This window comes from Pantherophis guttatus, chromosome 3 (assembly GCF_059756535.1).
Source record: "Pantherophis guttatus breed Tessera chromosome 3, ASM5975653v1, whole genome shotgun sequence".
In the NCBI taxonomy this organism is placed as follows: domain Eukaryota; kingdom Metazoa; phylum Chordata; class Lepidosauria; order Squamata; family Colubridae; genus Pantherophis; species Pantherophis guttatus.
The window spans coordinates 119,478,648-119,494,979 of NC_142065.1; the positions used below are offsets into that span (position 1 = coordinate 119,478,648).

The following is a 16,332-nucleotide window of genomic DNA, read 5'->3' on the forward strand; positions in this document are numbered from 1 at the left end:
CTTTCATCAACCAGTTACTATCTGTTTGTTCAACTATCTCTAATTCTGATTTCAATTTAGTCAGCTAATTGGCGTATAAAGCAACTATCAAGAGAAAAAAAGGAAAAATCTATATCTATGTAACTATATCACTATCTCTCTATATGTCTACAAGCATGCAAATGAGATAACTAACAATATCAATGCTCTATATTAATTTATCAAACTATCTTAAACAATAAACAAAACTATATATATATATATCAGTTTAAAGGTCAAACCTAACAAATGTTAAATTAGCTATTAAGAGTCCAGTAACTATATATCTCCAATTGATCCCGGGATATAAATCTTAATTTAAATCAAGTTAAGCAAATTAAGTTCAGCTTACCAATCAATCATATGTTCATAAAAGCTATATTATCTATATGTATGTCTAATATCGTTAAAACTGTTTTCAATCTTTATAAAGTATAAATTTTATCAATATTAATACCATCTAATATTCCTTGCAAATATTTATGATTAATGTAATTAATATAATAATTAATGCCAGATATAAAAATTAATTCACAGTTGTTCACTTAATCACTAAGAAATTATAAAATACTTTAAATATACATTAAAATTCTGACAATCAAGTTCATGAGGGTATAAATCTTGAGTCTTCTCTGGTGTCTTCTTTCAAATACAGCGCTCAACTCCTCCCAAATCTCTTATACTCTGGTCTTGTAAATAATATGCAATATTATAGATTTTATAAAGTTCATAAATAAGTGAAGGCTTGATACGATCTATGAAGAAACCAGCAGATTATATAGTTTTTTCTTCCCCCTTACACTTTATTTTCGCCTCTATGCTCTTTAAATTCTCTGTTCAAAGGTTCAAATAAGATCAAAAGAGATTTTTTCCTTTCTTTTTGCAACTCCAGCACTCAGCCAATCCTCTCCTCCTGACTATGCTGAGTCACGGCAATGTCGGTCTTCGCTTCTTCTCCTTCAAATCCATTCCTGTCCTTTTCTATCTCTCTCACTGTCTCTCTAGTGTGTCAGCTCTCTCACCTTCTTCGTAGTTCTCAGTTCTACAAGTCAGTGCCTCCTCTCTCAGTGTCTACAATCATGCCTCCTCACAATTTTCACACTTTCTCTTCCTTGCCGCCTTGCCAGTTAAACACATTGTGCTGATTCACTCCTCCTTCCGCCTAATCGCTGCTCATACTCTCCACTGGCAAAGCTTGTTGACTCGCAAAGACCGGACTCAATCTTTCGCAATGATCCTTAATCTTGCGGTATTTGAAGTAATCACTTAAAATGACACCGTCTGTTGAAAAAAATATTCTCTTCCCTTTACTTACTGGCTCATCGCAGCCTCAGGTCTGCCATAGCAGGCTGCCAGACACATTTGCACTGGACCGACAGGGATGTCCCTTCATGCAACGAGTGATCGCTCTTCACTTCGCCATGCTCTGGACTCCCCCTCTAGTCTACAATGCCCTCCAGGCTTTTGCGCTCCGAAAGGTCCCCAAAACACGAAAAGTTTGATGTTGGAGAACAGAAACCGTTCTCCTTCCACTGCACCACTGTGATGCCACCACCGGAAGTCTCGCCATTTGAGTTTCTCAAATACTGCTTGGCATTCCAAAGTCCATCTAAGAGGTTGGCTAGGTTTAGGATTATCCACCCACCCCTTTTGTCTTAAGTTTGTGATAGGGAGTGCAATCTATGCAAAAGATGGGATGAATTGGCGGTAAAAATTAGCAAAGCGTAGGAAGCTTTGTAATTGCTTCCTGGTTCAGGGTGGAGCCCAGTTCAGTACTGCTTGGACCTTTTGGGGGTCCATGTCAATGCCTTTATGTGAGATGTGATAGCCCAAGTATTTTGCTTTGGTGAACTCACATTTGGAGAGTTTGGCATATAGGTTGGCAGCCTGCAGTTTTTTGAGTATATAGCCTTCATTAATTTCACATGCTCAGCCTTCGTTTTGGTGTAGATTAAAATGTCATTCAGGTACACCAGTACTCCCTTATATAGGTGTTCATGTAAAACCTTGTTTATCAATTGCATGAACACTGTCGGGGACCCCTGGAGGCCAAATGGGAGGACTTTGAATTGGAAGCACCCAACAGGCAGTTGAATGCAGTCTTCCACTCATTCTCCTCCCTAATTCTCATGTGGTAGTAAGAAGTTGGCGAAACCCACGCCGTGGTGTCTAGCTAGCTGAGGCAGTTCCTTACATTAAGCAAAATCTGCACTGAAGCTCGCTCTCCATCCTCCCACTTGGGTTCGCTAGGCCTTTGCTGGCAGCAGCCTTGGCATGTGCTTCGCGTGTCTTCAGGGTTTGGAAGGCATTCATCATGAACTGCATGGCTTCTCTCATTATTAGGCCTGCTTGATCAGGTTCTTCGCCTTCCTCCTCCTCAAGCTCTTCCAGCTCTAATTGCCTCTCTCGCCACTGGCCACCTCATCTGACTCAGGTGATGGTCACCCCTTTGGTTCTTCCTTCTTTCTGACTCCAGAGATCACCTGGATCTTGATGAGTCTTCCAGATTCCGATCTCCTCCATCCACTGGGAGAGGTCCAGCCCAGGGGGAGTCTGGATGAGGTTTCCTTCCAGCACTCAGAGTTTCCTCCTGGTTGCTGCCTTGGGCTGATAGTATGTGCACAGTCCCCACAGTAGGACAGAGTGCCTCTCCAGGTTGACTGAGTTTGCAGATTTCGCTTAATGTAAGGAACTTCCTCAGCTAGCCCCTCAGGAAAGCAAGATTCTTAATCCCATTAAATTGAATCAAAAAGAACTTTGAGAGAAAAGTGATTACAGGAGAACAGGGAGAAATCTGAAAAAGCCTGCACATTGCAAACAGCATTGTTTCATTTCCCCAAGCCCAACCCTCCTGACCAGTCCACCAGTAACCAATATACTGCCGTGAAATCATTTTGAGAATCTCTGAGGTGCAAAGAGATAAAAGGACATGACAGCCTTGGAAAACTGGCTGGGAGCTCACTCTTGTCTCCGAAGACACTCCCCCTTTCTGTCTTCGAAGATGCTCCCACTCCCTAAATTCTCAAGTGGTTACAGGAAAAGCAAAAAGCAAGCTAAAATGCCAGCAAACCGCCTCCCTCACCTTCCAACAGAATGGCTGGACACGTAGATTGATCTGACACAGGGTTTGATATCTGTATAGCCAATAGTCTGGATTTAATCTTCATTACTATTTGCAAAACCTAGTTCATGGGAAGAGGCAGCAGTATCCATGATGGAGATAAAAGATCAGAGTAATACAAGTAGCATCCTGTTATTATAAACCTGAACCTCTTCTGTATGACTAAAGCAGCAAGAGCCTACAGTTATTTCTGGGAAGAGGGGTAAAATTGGAAGAAAAATTAAACCTGAGCTATTTGGGAAATTAAAAAATGGCAACCAACACTACTTTTTTTCTCTCTTTATATAGATTCTTTACTGTGGCAATGTTTGAATTCATGAGTTATTCATAATGGAATGTTGCCCCCATGTGCTCTGTGTTGTGTTGTGTATACTTTTGTAGGCAAGTTGATAAATGCACAAATGTGTCGCACTATGAAATTCTCATACTTTGGAAGTGGGGAGGTAGGCTTATTCCACTCCCTCCCCTCTCCTCTTTGCCAATTCTCTTAAGTAAAATAGTTTTAAAAGTTCAGGAGTTAAATATATAAAGGAATCTTATTTCCAAGACCACAGTTTCTCATCCAGATGATCACCTCGTTCTTTTTTCCTTCTCTTCTTGCATGTGGCCACCCCAGCTTTTGACAGCTCCTAATGGCTGTCTTCCCTTGCTGCTGGGTCGGAGGCTAATGCCGGCACTTCAGGGAACTTGCGACTTCCCTGTTCATACCAGCCTGTGCCTCCATTCTTCACTGTCCCTACAGGACAGCTATGATCCCTGGGGATCCCCTAAAGCTGCTGAGATATCGGCATTTTCCCGGAGCTCCGGAATTTGCCATACCGCCACGTTACTGGCCACACCCCCTCCAAAAAGTACGATTGACTATTCTGTTTTCACTATTTAAAAAATTACTATTTAAAGTTTGTCTAAAAATTTCATTCCATTAACAAATTCTAATGGGCAGTCTGCAGTCTGAAATGGGCAGTCTGTAGAATAAAACTTTGACAAATCCTAGTAATTTTTATTATCTTTATGACCTAAGGGCTTGTTTCAAATTCCAAAAGTTTCCTATGTTAGACTATAATGGACTATGTGAAATAGAAACAAATCTAATAATGTTATTGTGGTCATTAACCAGCAAAATGAAATAGAAATATTCTATTGGAAAATTGAATGTTTAGGAGATTCCAGTGGAACGTTCAGAGTGGGGCTGGTTTCTTTCCAGTTTGGAACAAAAGTTCTATTTTGTGCATACTATTGTATTTTTTTTATGAAACTGATATATAGTAGCTAACCTCTCATACAAACTGAGCATTTCAAGTGCTTCAGTGTTATTTATAGATTACACATTAAACAAATTCTTTGATTTGCCACATATGTTATAGATTTAATTGGATCAAGCTTTCTTGGATGTTACAGATTATAAAAAATCAAATTCTTGTTCATTGATTGAGCCTAACATTATTTAATTAAATATCTTTTGCAAATCACCAAATAAAAGAATAGAGGAATCCAAAAATTGTACCCTATGAGGATAGGTGTTGTCCATATCACATGCCTAACATTTAATTGGCATAAAATTTGCCATTGCAATTCAGCAACTTGGGAACAATCTCTGTATTTTAGAATTAGAGAAAAAAGCCTGTCAATATATATATATATTATAAATTTTCCTTCTGGCTGGCCAGTCCCAAATGCAGTCTATTTAATTTATTCATATGTTTATTCAGTGTTAATGTGCATTCTTTAACGTGCTCTGGTCTTTTCTACTTTTTCCTACCCCCACATCCTTTTTTAAAATGGAGACCTTGCACATTATACAGATTGATGTGTAGCTCTTGATCCAAAAAGCCAACTCTGAGCTAAAGGTGGAACTATTTATTGCAACAGTTCACCTCTGAAGAACATCTATCCAAAAATCTGACATAGAAATTAGTGTGTTGCAATATTGTAGGAAATGCTGGATATATGACTTCCTGCAGGACATTAGTCAGACCTATTCATTTTAATGTGTCCTGTAACACAGCATTGCATATAACTGAAGAAAACTGAAACAATGACTAAACGGTCTGCATAATGCACATGCATTATAATGTTGTTTTTACAGAGAAAACAGCAATGAGGACCAGAATTTTTGGAACCAGAATAATGAAAGGTATCATGGTGTAGTAACTTTTTCTTTTATTTTGTTTTCTACATTTTTCCAGGCAGAGATACTTTATAAGAAAAATCCCAAACTACTAAACCAGTTGCAGTATTGTGAGGAAACGGGAATTCCGCTTGTTGCTATATTGGGTGAACAAGAGTTAAAAGATGGAGTTGTCAAATTGCGTGATGTGGTTACTAGAGAAGAGGTATGCCTGCCATTTTATTGTAGGGTTATACCTTGATATCAGAATAAATACTCAACTAAAAGCAGGAATAATTATATTCTTTGTGGTCTGTGAGCTTATTTTTCTTCTTGCAGATATTTCATTACCAAAATAGTTACCATCCTCTGTGACTTGTCCTGACTATCTTAATGGGTTGTTATAGCTAATTAATACCCATTTCTGATTGACCTTTCTGGCTCAGTTTATTGCATTATCTGAGCTGATTGTTCTGGTTCCTCTTATTTAACTGTTGATTGCTGAGTATGTGATAAGAAAGGATATGCTCTAGGCTGTTTGTTTCCATCTTTGGCTTGTGTTTACTTTCTTCTTTTAATACTTGTTAAACAAAATTAATCTTTATATGTCTGTTAATGGATGATCTATCGGAATGCCAAGATTCTAGGAATATTCTTGTTTTGGGTGGTTGGGCATCTTCTAGTTTCCCAGATGAATTTGTGATTTGTCTTTATCTTGTAAAATTAAAGAATTTGTCTGTGTATACTGAAATTAAACAACTTAAAAGACACATATAGATTAAGTCTTTATAAATTTTTTAAAAGCAATCAAAAGCCAAGAAGGAAGTTCTACAATAAAATGATTCAGGGTAAAAATTTATATTACATTTTTTGAAAATAAAATGGCAGAAAGCCAACTAGGCAACTTTGGATGAATCATTTTCTCTCAGCCCTAAATAGAAGGTAAAGGCAAACCACTTCCCAAAATCATGCCAAGTAAACTGCAGAGACTGGTCCAGGGAGTCACCAAGAGTCAACATTCACTCAAAGGAACTTGAGCTTCCTGTTCCTGTGCAAGAACATGTATTCTGTTGGCTGTTGTAGGGGTAATAGCTGGCTCTGTAGGTTGCCTCAGCTCCCAGGTTTGGTTGAAGTTTGGCTGATGCAATAAAAGGGCTTGTTGGGCAATTCCTATTGTGGCTGAGGGCTAATCCTACCTTTGTTCAGACCTTGTTGCAGGGAATTTGCTTATGAATAGAGCTAACTATCTCTTAAATGCTGACATCTGCTGTGGGCTATTAGGGAAGGTGGGGGCTGCTTTCCAAGAGCATGTTTCTCATTCAGGGAAATACAATATTCTGCCTTCTTAATATTTCTCAAAAGTATTTCATTCTTCTAGCAGAGAGGTGGGTGCTAGGTTTCTACACAACTGTATTCTACAAAAAGTAATCCATTAGCTGTTAGAGATTCAAGGCTTCATGAGACACATGAAGCCTTGAATCAGAATAACTTAGTACCTTTCCAAACTAAGACATTTTATTAGACAGACATAAATTGTTATAAACTGCAGCACACTTCATCAGATGCATGGAGTGATTAAACTGATGTTTAAATTGGGAAGGGGGAAGACAAGATGCTTATGCAGCAATTGTAATATGTTAAAAATCTACTGTTTGTGGAGATCCCAACAAACTGCTAATTGATTGTAATCTGCCTCACTTGTAATCTGCCTAACTACCCGGTTTTCTGGCTTCCCCTCTTCCTCTCCCTCCACCCACCCGTCCCAGTTTCAGTCCAAATCAACTTACTTCACCATAGATCTGATACATGAGCAGTTTATAGGAGACTTTTAATAAGATGTGATAGTCTGAAAAGATGCTAACAGGTTTCTTCTGATATTTGGCTACCATAGATCAGCACAGCTCCCCCTTTAAAATGCAGCATTGAACAGTCTTTCAAAAATGTAATTAAAACTGTAACTGACTTTTGACATGTCTTTTGCTGCATGAAATAAAAGAATTGCTTGAAAATGATAGATTATATAAATGTTACATTGTGATACTTTTAAAGTACAGTGAGAAAAGTATTGAGATACTGTATATAATTTTATACCTTAATTAAGCCATACTTTTGCTTTGCAGGTGGATATTTGCAGAAGAAAGCTTGTGGAAGAAATAAAGAGGCGAACACATATTCTCTAGAAATATTGGATTTCCCTTTGAAAATATCAGCAAAATTCTTCATAAATGTGGCAAATCAGTTTTTTTTTTTCAAAGCTGTAATTTATTTTTCTTTAAGCCACTTAATCTTACGAGATCAAGGATCTTAAATGAAGGCTGGTATTTTCAATATTCTGTTCCAGTGTTTAAAATATTGGCATTCTGAATCTATGATTTGACATCAATAAAACTTGTTTCAACCCATGTTTTCTGCATTCGTCTTTTCCACTTAAGCAAAATAATGAAATGTACTGGACATCCAGCCTTACATTACTCAAATTTGGTCAGTTATCCTGATCAGAGATCTTAAATGGGTATTCTGCCTGTGATATTAACAAGTCTACCTTGGAAGCTTCATAAAACAGTTGGACATAAACATGGTAAAAAGGGGGGGGGAGTTTTCCAGTTAATTTATTTTGCCCTGAAGCCCTTTTCCAAAACCTTTCGAACTAAAAAATTCAAATTCACAAATTCTGGAGGGCTATAAAAAAACCTGTAGCAGTGGCCTCAGGAGCCGGGGAAGGGAGGGGGATCATGGCGGTTGCTGTGCAGGGCCAACCGGGCTACTCCTGTCTAGGCGCGCCTTCCCAGAGGTAGTAAAGCACTCTGCCACCCCCAAAAGGGAGGGCACTAGGCTTCTGCCACTGCCCACTGCATCCTGCCTGGCCCCGCTCTGTACCCAGCTCCTCTGGGACGCTCTAGCATTGCGAGGAGGAATTGTGCAAAGCGGAGCCAGGCAATATGCAACAGGTGGCGGCCATGGCTGCCTCCTGTCAGACTGGGAAGGGGAAGGCCCCACCCCCGACTGCCATCCCATGTGGACTCCCTTGACCTCCACCAATCCGGCGTAGGCAACTTTGAGGGGGAGAGACAGCCGGCATACAAGCCAGCATGGTTGCACATAAGAATAGAATTAGCCCCAATTGAAAAAGTGGAGGGAAGCAATGTTGCCTCCCCCCACCCCACTGCCCAGTTTCATTTCTAGTTACAGGTATTTTTCCAGATGGAATTGATGGTACAGAGCTACTGAGAACCCAAAGTAACTGTCGGGAATTTTGCCTTTCTTGAGAACCACCAACTTAGTGTCCATGTTGAAAGCAGCACATCTTAGAGGAACAGTTGCGCCAGTTGCGTCCCTTTCTGGATCTTTACGCACGGTCACTCATGCCCTTGTCACCTCCCGCCTGGACTATTGCAACGCTCTCTACATGGGGCTCCCCTTGAGGAGCACCCGGAGGCTCCAACTGGCGCAGAGTGCGGCCGCGCGGGTGGTAATGGGAGCGACATGGCGTTCCCATGCAATACCTCTCCTGCACGAGCTGCACTGGCTCCCGGTGGTCTTCCGGGTGCGCTTCAAGGTTTTGGTTACCACCTTTAAAGCGCTCCATGGCTTAGGACCCGGGTACTTGCGGGACCGCCTACTACCACCAATAGCCTCCCACCGGCCGGTACGCTCCCATAGAGGGGCTCCTCCGGGTGCCGTCAGCCAAACAATGCCGACTGGCGGCCCCCAGGGGGAGAGCCTTCTCTGTGGGGGCACCTACTATCTGGAACGAGCTCCCCCCAGAGATACGGAGGATCCCGGATCTGCGCACCTTCCGCCGCGCCTTAAAGACCTTACTATTTCACCAGGCCGGCCTGGCCTAATTTTCCCCCTCTTTTATAAAAGATTTTTAAAATTTTAAACATCTTTTAGTATTTATATATTCAATTTTAAATTGGTTTTAAAAGTTTGGGGTTTTAAATTTGTAGGGGCCAAAATTATTTAATTTGATTTTATTCTATTTTTTAAATTTTGTATTGTATGTGTTTTTATTGTTTGGCTGTGCACCGCCCTGAGTCCTTCGGGAGTAGGGCGGTATAGAAATCTAATAAATGAAATGAAATGAAAATGAAATGAAACAACAGAAAGCCACGGTGTACCCCAAAACCAGAAGAGAGCACCCCCAAATTTGCTTCCTTTGCTACCGGAAGAAGCTGAAAGTGCATAGGGGCTGTGGCTCGCCCTACCAGCGACCACCCATGCAGAATGTGGCTAGTTTGCTGGGAAAACCAATGCAGGATATTGCTGTTGGTTGGGGAATGTTTTCTCTTGCTGCTGCGCTGTTCCCAAGACGCCCCAGTTTTTTTCCCACCAAAGGTTTGACTGTGGTGCTTGCCCGGGCGGGTAGTTTCATTACCGCCTCTCCACCTACACGCATTAATGGATGGTTCTCTTGCATTTTTCTTCTAGGGAAAAGACACAAACACAATCTCTTAAAGGGCCCGCTGAGGTTAGACACCTGCCCAGTGCACAAAAGGTGGGGAGAAGGGACTGATACGTTCTTACTGGCTGGATCTAAACTAAACCAAGTTATATTCCCTGCTTCCCATCAATGTTAGATCCAGCCAAGAACAGATCCTGTGGATATATAACAACATTGTTACTTTTCTGGTAAACTGCATAGCTATCTAAAAGGAAGCAGAATTCCTTGGCTTGGAATTAAAATTTAGTATCTGAATCTTCCATTTTCATTAGTCATCCCTGTGATTTACTGAGCAGGGCCAGGCAATAATGGGACAAAAAGCTGTGAGAGCTGTGGATCTGGTATAAAAATCCTGCTACTGAAGAGGATTCATGCCTTGGACACACTTTTTTACAACCCAAATGGTTGTAATTATGGAAAGCCCATAATTACTAGGGCTCAGTTCATGCAGGCAGATGTGATCAATATTTGATGGTTTTAAATTGTGAGAAATCAAAATAGTCTCTTGAACCTTTTTCATTACCATGGTAAAAATGATTGGTAATGTGCATCTGTTTTCATAATGCCTTAATTGGGAATCATACATAGAAATAGTGTGACTCTTGAGTATCTTTGCCTCAAATTGTCTTGACAACAGAGTGGGACAAAACATGACACACGGTATAACCATGTGCTGTGTAATGTAAACATGGAAAATCAAGAGGATCCACTTTCCTTTGGAGAAGGAAAGTTTGGCCAGAAACTCGGGAGAGGTGTGGTCTTTCCTTTTCCAGCAGCCGGTAACTTTGGCCTGGACCAAGCTGGAAGGGGAGAGCCATCAAACTGTCCCCGCGCCCGGCCTGTGCAAAGCTCCCGCAGCTACAGTGGTAAAAGATATTTTCAACCCAACCAACCCTCCTAGTGACGGGGAAGGGCAGGGACGCGAAGAAAGTTCGGTCTCGCCGGCGCCTCAAACAGCCTTCGCGCTCTTAATTAGTCCTAAATGATCCAGCGAAACACTAAGGAGTGACCCACCCAGCCTAGAGGAGAGGCTCTTAATTCTGGCCAATCAGAAGACGCCCTTGTTCTGATCCAGTACAAAAGGTGCCGCCACACCTCCCGAGTGAAGGATAGGCTTGTGAAAGTGGTGTTCGTTTGGGGCAAAGATGAATGGCATGCTGGAGACCCAGGTACTTGGTAGCGCTGGTTTTAGGGTTTTGCAGCAAATGATTCAGTGGACTGATCCTCAGCGTTAGTAAACTCGCTGATTAGCCTAACATGTTAAGTGCAGTTATTTTAATCTCAGCTTTATTGGTTTTTAATGCGTTTACTGACCAATACATAATTACGCATCGGTATTACGTTAATATTACCATTCAGACTTTTATTCGGGTCTACTTAGGAGTACATCGCCGCAAATTCACACCGCGCTCGTGTTTTACGTTCCCGCTTTAGTTAAAGGGCGTGGAGAGCAAATGTATGAGGCCCCGCCTTTCGTCCAATTTTGCCGCCCTCTAGTAATTCTTCAAGTTTCATGCTGAGTGGTTGATTCCATAATAATAGAATATTATTGTATTCTAATACAGTAAACCAGACAGTAGGCTGCAGAAGCCTTTTTCCCTTGTTAATTCTTGCAATGAGTTTCCTGCATACAAGATTGAAAGATGATGCCCCTGAAGTACTCTGAATGTTCAGAAAGAGTTACATAAATGGTGTTGTTAAAATCAAGGCAATTAATTGCAATGGAAATACTTGAAGAAAATGTCCCCAAGATAATGCTTTCCATTAGAGATAGTTACTACACTGCACTTGTGTTTATTCTAGATACCATCTCAAATGTGGAGTGAAAAAATAAACCAGGCTAATAAAGCTGCCCTTCTGACTTGGGTGAAAGAGACTGGAATCCAGTTAGTGCAGGTCAATGGGCAGAGAAAATATGGTGGTCCTCCACCAGGTGAGTAGAAAACTTAGAAAAACTAATACTGTAATCTAATTTTGCATTAATGTACAGTTGGATAGCCAGCAATGGCATTGGTGAACTTTCCTATTTCTTTAGTTATATGCCACAACTTGCCTTAAGGTATATGCCTTGCTTATTACAGCCTTTAGTCCTCTTCCAGATATTAATGGTGTTTCTTGGCCAGCCAAAAGGTTATCTACATGTATTGCAAATTAATATGAACAAGGAACATTTTCCTAAATATTTCAGGGAAGTGAAAATACTTTGCTGATAATGTGACTTTTCCTTGTTCTTTCCACAGGATGGGCTGGCTATGCCCCACCATCCGGTTCAGAGGTTTTTATAGGAAAAATCCCCCAGGATATCTATGAGGATAAACTTATTCCTCTCTTCCAAAACGTGGGGAAACTTTATGAATTTCGTCTCATGATGACATTTAGTGGGCTTAACCGTGGCTTTGCCTATGCTAAATATATGAACCGTCGAAATGCCCAGGAAGCAATTGCTTTACTCAACAACTTCGAAATCCAGTCTGGCTCCCCCATTTTGGTTTGTAGAAGCACCGAGAAGTGTGAGCTCTGCATTGATGGTTTGGCACCCTCGCTGAAAGAGTGCCACCTTCTGCCAATGCTGCAGGAACTTACCTCAGGACTCCAAAGCATCTCCTTACATGCTAGCCCTTTCAGGAAGAAGAGGCAGCTGGCAGAGGTGAAATACATTTCCCATCAGGCTGCTGCAATAGCCAAGAAAAATCTTGTGGAAGGTTTGTTTTATGTTTTGCCATACTGGAAAAAGAATGTTGCTCATGATGTTCTGTGAACCAATTACTCTTGTCATGTGCTGTGCTGGAAATGGCCAGGAAAGCTGCAGATTTCCTATGCATCTGAAGCTTTGAGGTCAGCAAAACTCAGCAATAAAGTCTTTGGAAACAGTTTCCAAGTGCCTGGAAGTGTTAGGAAAAAAGGTTTGACAGTAAAATACAAAGGATGGTATAAATGGATGAACTTTGTTTAAATCTCAAATATGAGGTTGAAATTATGCACCCCCTCTCCCCTCCCCCAGAATAGAGTATAATGAATCTTTTTTGCATTTGTTGTCTTTTTAAAATGTATGATGACAAAATAAGTATGTTTGGGAACAATTTAGCAAACTAACTCTTCATTACTTAGGAAAAAATATTGGACAGAGTTGGCAAAAGTAATCTGTTGTCCTGGTTACTAGATTTACATTGTCTTTTTCTAGAAAATTGATGGGGAACCTACATAATGTGTGTCACAGGTGACATGCCAGGCCTCCAGACCCTCTCGAAGTTGCACAAGAGGGCCTTGCTCTTGCACAGCCTCTGGAGCCTCTAAAAAGCATGCAAGAACAGGGCATGCTTTCCTGTTCTTTTTGGAGGCTGAAAGGCCCCACAAGAGTTCTTTGACTTAGAACTGCCTCAGATAGACATTTACAAGTAAGTATTTATTAAATAATAAATTTAAATAAAGTATTACTCTGTTATGAATTGTGTCTCTTGTTGGAGGCAGGGGGTGATACACCATCATTCAAGGTAGGCACTTTCTGAATTTGTAACAGGCCAAGCCCAAAGATTTTGCCATCACTGTTCTAGATCGTTTGGAGTTTAGACAGAGTTGGGGAATATGGCCCTTTTACGACTTGTGGACTTCAACTCCCAGAATTGCTTGCTCAGGAATTTTGGGAGTTGAAGTCCACAAATCATAAAAAGGCCATAGTTCCCCACCCATTTTTGAAGAACCTATGTATTGGCGAAGCAGAATCACTGCGGTATATGTAAACTCTGATGCCACTATCTTGAAGTTTAGCCATATTATTAACCAAATGTGGAGCAATCTATATTGAAATTCAGATATACATTGCTTTTTGTCTTATGCAGGTAGCTTGTGTCTCTGTGGAGATCAAATTGAAGTGGCTTGGCTAACACCTATTATTAAACAGGAGCTCCATAATGTCTCAGTTCCAGGTAATCTAAAGGCCCTGCCATCCAGCTGGAGTCACAGAAGTGTCCTTCCTCAAGTATCTTCCAGGCCTATAGACTGCCAAATGCTACCAACAAGAGCCAGTGTATTGGATTATTTAAAACTGCAGTGTGAGCTGCATCAGCTGGGTTCTCCTGTAATCTTTACAAAGTGTGTGCAGAGGAATCCTGAAGACTGGCTGCAGTTCTGGTATCAAGTGGTGATACCAAAATATCCATCACCCTTCAGTGGGTTCATTTGGATCAAGCCTGATCCCTCTGGCTTGGAAGACCATGAAAAAGTGAAGTATTTTGTGGCCTTGCAGCTACTTAAAGTCCTAGGTAAGTGTGCTTATGGTTTAATTTGGGAAGCAATTATTGTAGTAGTGGTAATTTATTAACTGATCATTTCACAGAAAATAAAAGTAAAATACAGGATGTAATTCTGAGTAAAATAGATAAAATACAGTAATAAAATACAAATGTGGTAAATACAAAAAATCAACACTCAGATAACATATCACCTTTACATAATATTCTAATCAATGCAATATAGCTCTTAGCTGAGTTGCGTTCACTATAAACTTACCAGTTCTATTTACAATGTCTAGAATAGAAATAGAATTTTTATTGGCCAAGTGTGAGTGGACACACAAGGAATTTGTGTTGGTGCATATGCTCTCAGTGTACATAAAATAAAAGATACGTTCATCAAGAATCATAAGGTACAACACTTAATGATAGTCATAGGTTACAAATAAGCAATTAGGAAACAATATCAATATAAATTGTAAGGATACCATTAGAGCCCAGGAGCAAATGAGGCAATCTGAGATTCAGGTTTCCAGCAGGGATGTTAAACACTTAGCCTAAAAGGGGCATTGAGTTGACAGTCGAATAACACGTGAGCAATATTTTTGAAGGCTAGGGCACCACATGTGCATGTCCCAGCCATATCATGAAGTGCCCACGTTTGGTCATGGAACCCAACAATTTAAATGTTGCTCTAGAATAGATCCTTCTTAAGAATTACAAAAAAACTCATTGGCAAGTATTTCTCAAATTGGAAAATGGTTTTATTGTTAGCCAATTTAAAAATCTATTTTTTGCAAATAATTCCATGTGTGAATTTATGGCAGAGTTGAAAAAGGAGACCTGCAACCAGGGTCTGAAGTTCCAAAAATCACTTTGCAGTCACATGGTTGTACTTCTGGTGCTTACAACATCCCATGAACTGCGGTGATTGCTTAATGACTGCCACAAAAAAGACATAAAATTGGGTCAGTCACATGATCAATCCATTTTACAAGCATTATGACTTGCAATTATTATGAGCAAGCTCTGTGATGGTCATAATTCAACTACCTCTATTCAGTTCTGGATTAGCATCATCCCGCACAGCTAATTTTAATTGTTAATAGATGTGCAAGTAATGAGCTTGTTTTCAGACCAGTGAAATGTTTTTGGAAAGTAACAAGTATGATAGGCATATAACATATATACCATTTATTATTTCTTAATTTTTTTTAAAAAAAGGCAGAATGAGATTGGAAATATCAAAAAAAAAAAAAACACCTAAAAGTTTTTCTTTTTCCAGCAGGGTACCCTGTGATGTAAAAAAGAATCACTCTTCAAATTAATGAGGCTTGTATGTCTTGCTGTTTTAATTGGTTTCGCTGAGCCAAGTCATATGGAAAATGTGTACTGGATCTCTTTTGTCTTATTTTTTGTGGGAGGATTTGAGAATTGTTTTTTGTTCTGGTTTTCATGTTGATAGGAAGATTAGAATTTTCAGTGCACTAAATTATTTAATAGTTACTTTGGGAGCAGTCTATGCAGTTTTAGAAAAAAAGACAAGCTGTTGGTTACTGGATAATATAATGTGGGTGTAGTCTGTACAATATTTAAAATCCAGCAATGACCAATTTCCTTTAAGATTGTGGGTTATTTTTCTTTTATGTTCAAGTATTTTCATTTATATTTTACTATTTGAATATGTTTTCATTTCTGACAGTTTGAATTTACATTACAGCCAGATGCCTTAGGAGAAGAGCAGCTTGGAGATATCATAGTACTGAATGTTGTTAGTGCTTGCTGGGTAGGAAAAATCCTTTTTTCTATGAAAGGAAGAATGTATCTGTAATACTTAACCTTTCCAATATTGGAAGCCAGTTTGCACTGCACAGGGAGGCCTTGTTCTGACACCTTTGAAATGCAACACTAAAGCAGATGCTGCATTAACAGAGGAAGCTTATTCCACATGGAAAATAGTAAAGGGGATCTAAGGGGGGAAATGTATGTCTTTTGCTGCTCTGCATGTTTCAGTGCTGGAATTGATATGTAGGGCATATCTATATTAAAAAAGTTTTGACAAATGTGTAGTCCCTTTCTGAAATAATGACTTGCTTTATTGATAACAATTAAAGATTTCATTGTGAAATTTATGTTTGTATATTGTTCTGTTTCTTGCTTTCCACACAATTATCTTTTTTTAAAAAAAGAGCTTATTGTCCTATTGGCCATATTAAGGAAGAAATATCACTTTCCTGTGGCCTAATGATTCTATGCATGAGAACTAGCATCCTTACTCAACACTGCTTTAACACACCATTCCCATATAATTTCAGATTATAGTACTTTTATGTCATCCAATTCAACTATAAGGTTTATGTAAGTTACAAAAAGATCAACATAGATAATACAAAACAGGTTGCTCATACAATTA

The 16,332-nt window shown here is 39.8% G+C and overlaps 2 protein-coding genes across 9 annotated transcripts in view; both read left to right on the forward strand.

Annotated features, from left to right (window-relative positions):
• The window catches only part of LOC117662305 (histidine--tRNA ligase, cytoplasmic-like), a 114,823-nt gene extending 107,175 nt beyond the window's left edge, over positions 1-7,648 (forward strand). For 3 of the 6 annotated variants that reach the window (XM_034411641.3, XM_034411643.3, XM_034411642.3), the window contains 2 exons: positions 5,326-5,472; positions 7,367-7,648. In XM_034411641.3, the coding sequence (XP_034267532.1) occupies positions 5,326-5,472; positions 7,367-7,426 (207 nt within the window). In that variant the 3' untranslated portion in view covers positions 7,427-7,648. The remainder of the gene's footprint in view (positions 1-5,325; positions 5,473-7,366) is intronic. The other 3 variants (XM_034411644.3, XM_087891224.1, XM_087891223.1) reach the window with 1 other exon arrangement.
• Positions 7,649-9,224: 1,576 nt separating this feature from the next.
• DND1 (DND microRNA-mediated repression inhibitor 1) lies at positions 9,225-16,051 on the forward strand. Of its 3 annotated transcripts, none has more exons than XM_034411645.2 (5): positions 9,225-10,859; positions 11,494-11,623; positions 11,931-12,392; positions 13,527-13,949; positions 15,205-16,051. In XM_034411645.2, the coding sequence occupies exons 1-5, from the start codon at positions 10,836-10,838 to the stop codon at positions 15,222-15,224; spliced, it is 1,059 nt and encodes a 352-aa protein (XP_034267536.1). In that variant the 5' UTR covers positions 9,225-10,835; the 3' UTR covers positions 15,225-16,051. The 3 variants fall into 3 exon arrangements, with proteins under 3 accessions (XP_034267536.1, XP_034267537.1, XP_087747354.1); XM_034411646.2 differs by having other exon boundaries at positions 15,208-16,051; XM_087891228.1 differs by lacking the exon at positions 9,225-10,859 and having other exon boundaries at positions 11,381-11,623.
• Positions 16,052-16,332: the final 281 nt, after the last annotated feature.

Bases quoted from the DNA above. Each gene is read 5' to 3' on its own strand.
- DND1 (XM_034411645.2), top strand. From the start codon at position 10,836: ATGAATGGCATGCTGGAGACCCAG. The intron at 12,393-13,526 runs GTTTGTTTTATG...TGTCTTATGCAG, and splicing joins CAAGAAAAATCTTGTGGAAG to GTAGCTTGTGTCTCTGTGGA. The intron at 13,950-15,204 runs GTAAGTGTGCTT...TTCTTTTTCCAG, and splicing joins GCAGCTACTTAAAGTCCTAG to CAGGGTACCCTGTGATGTAA.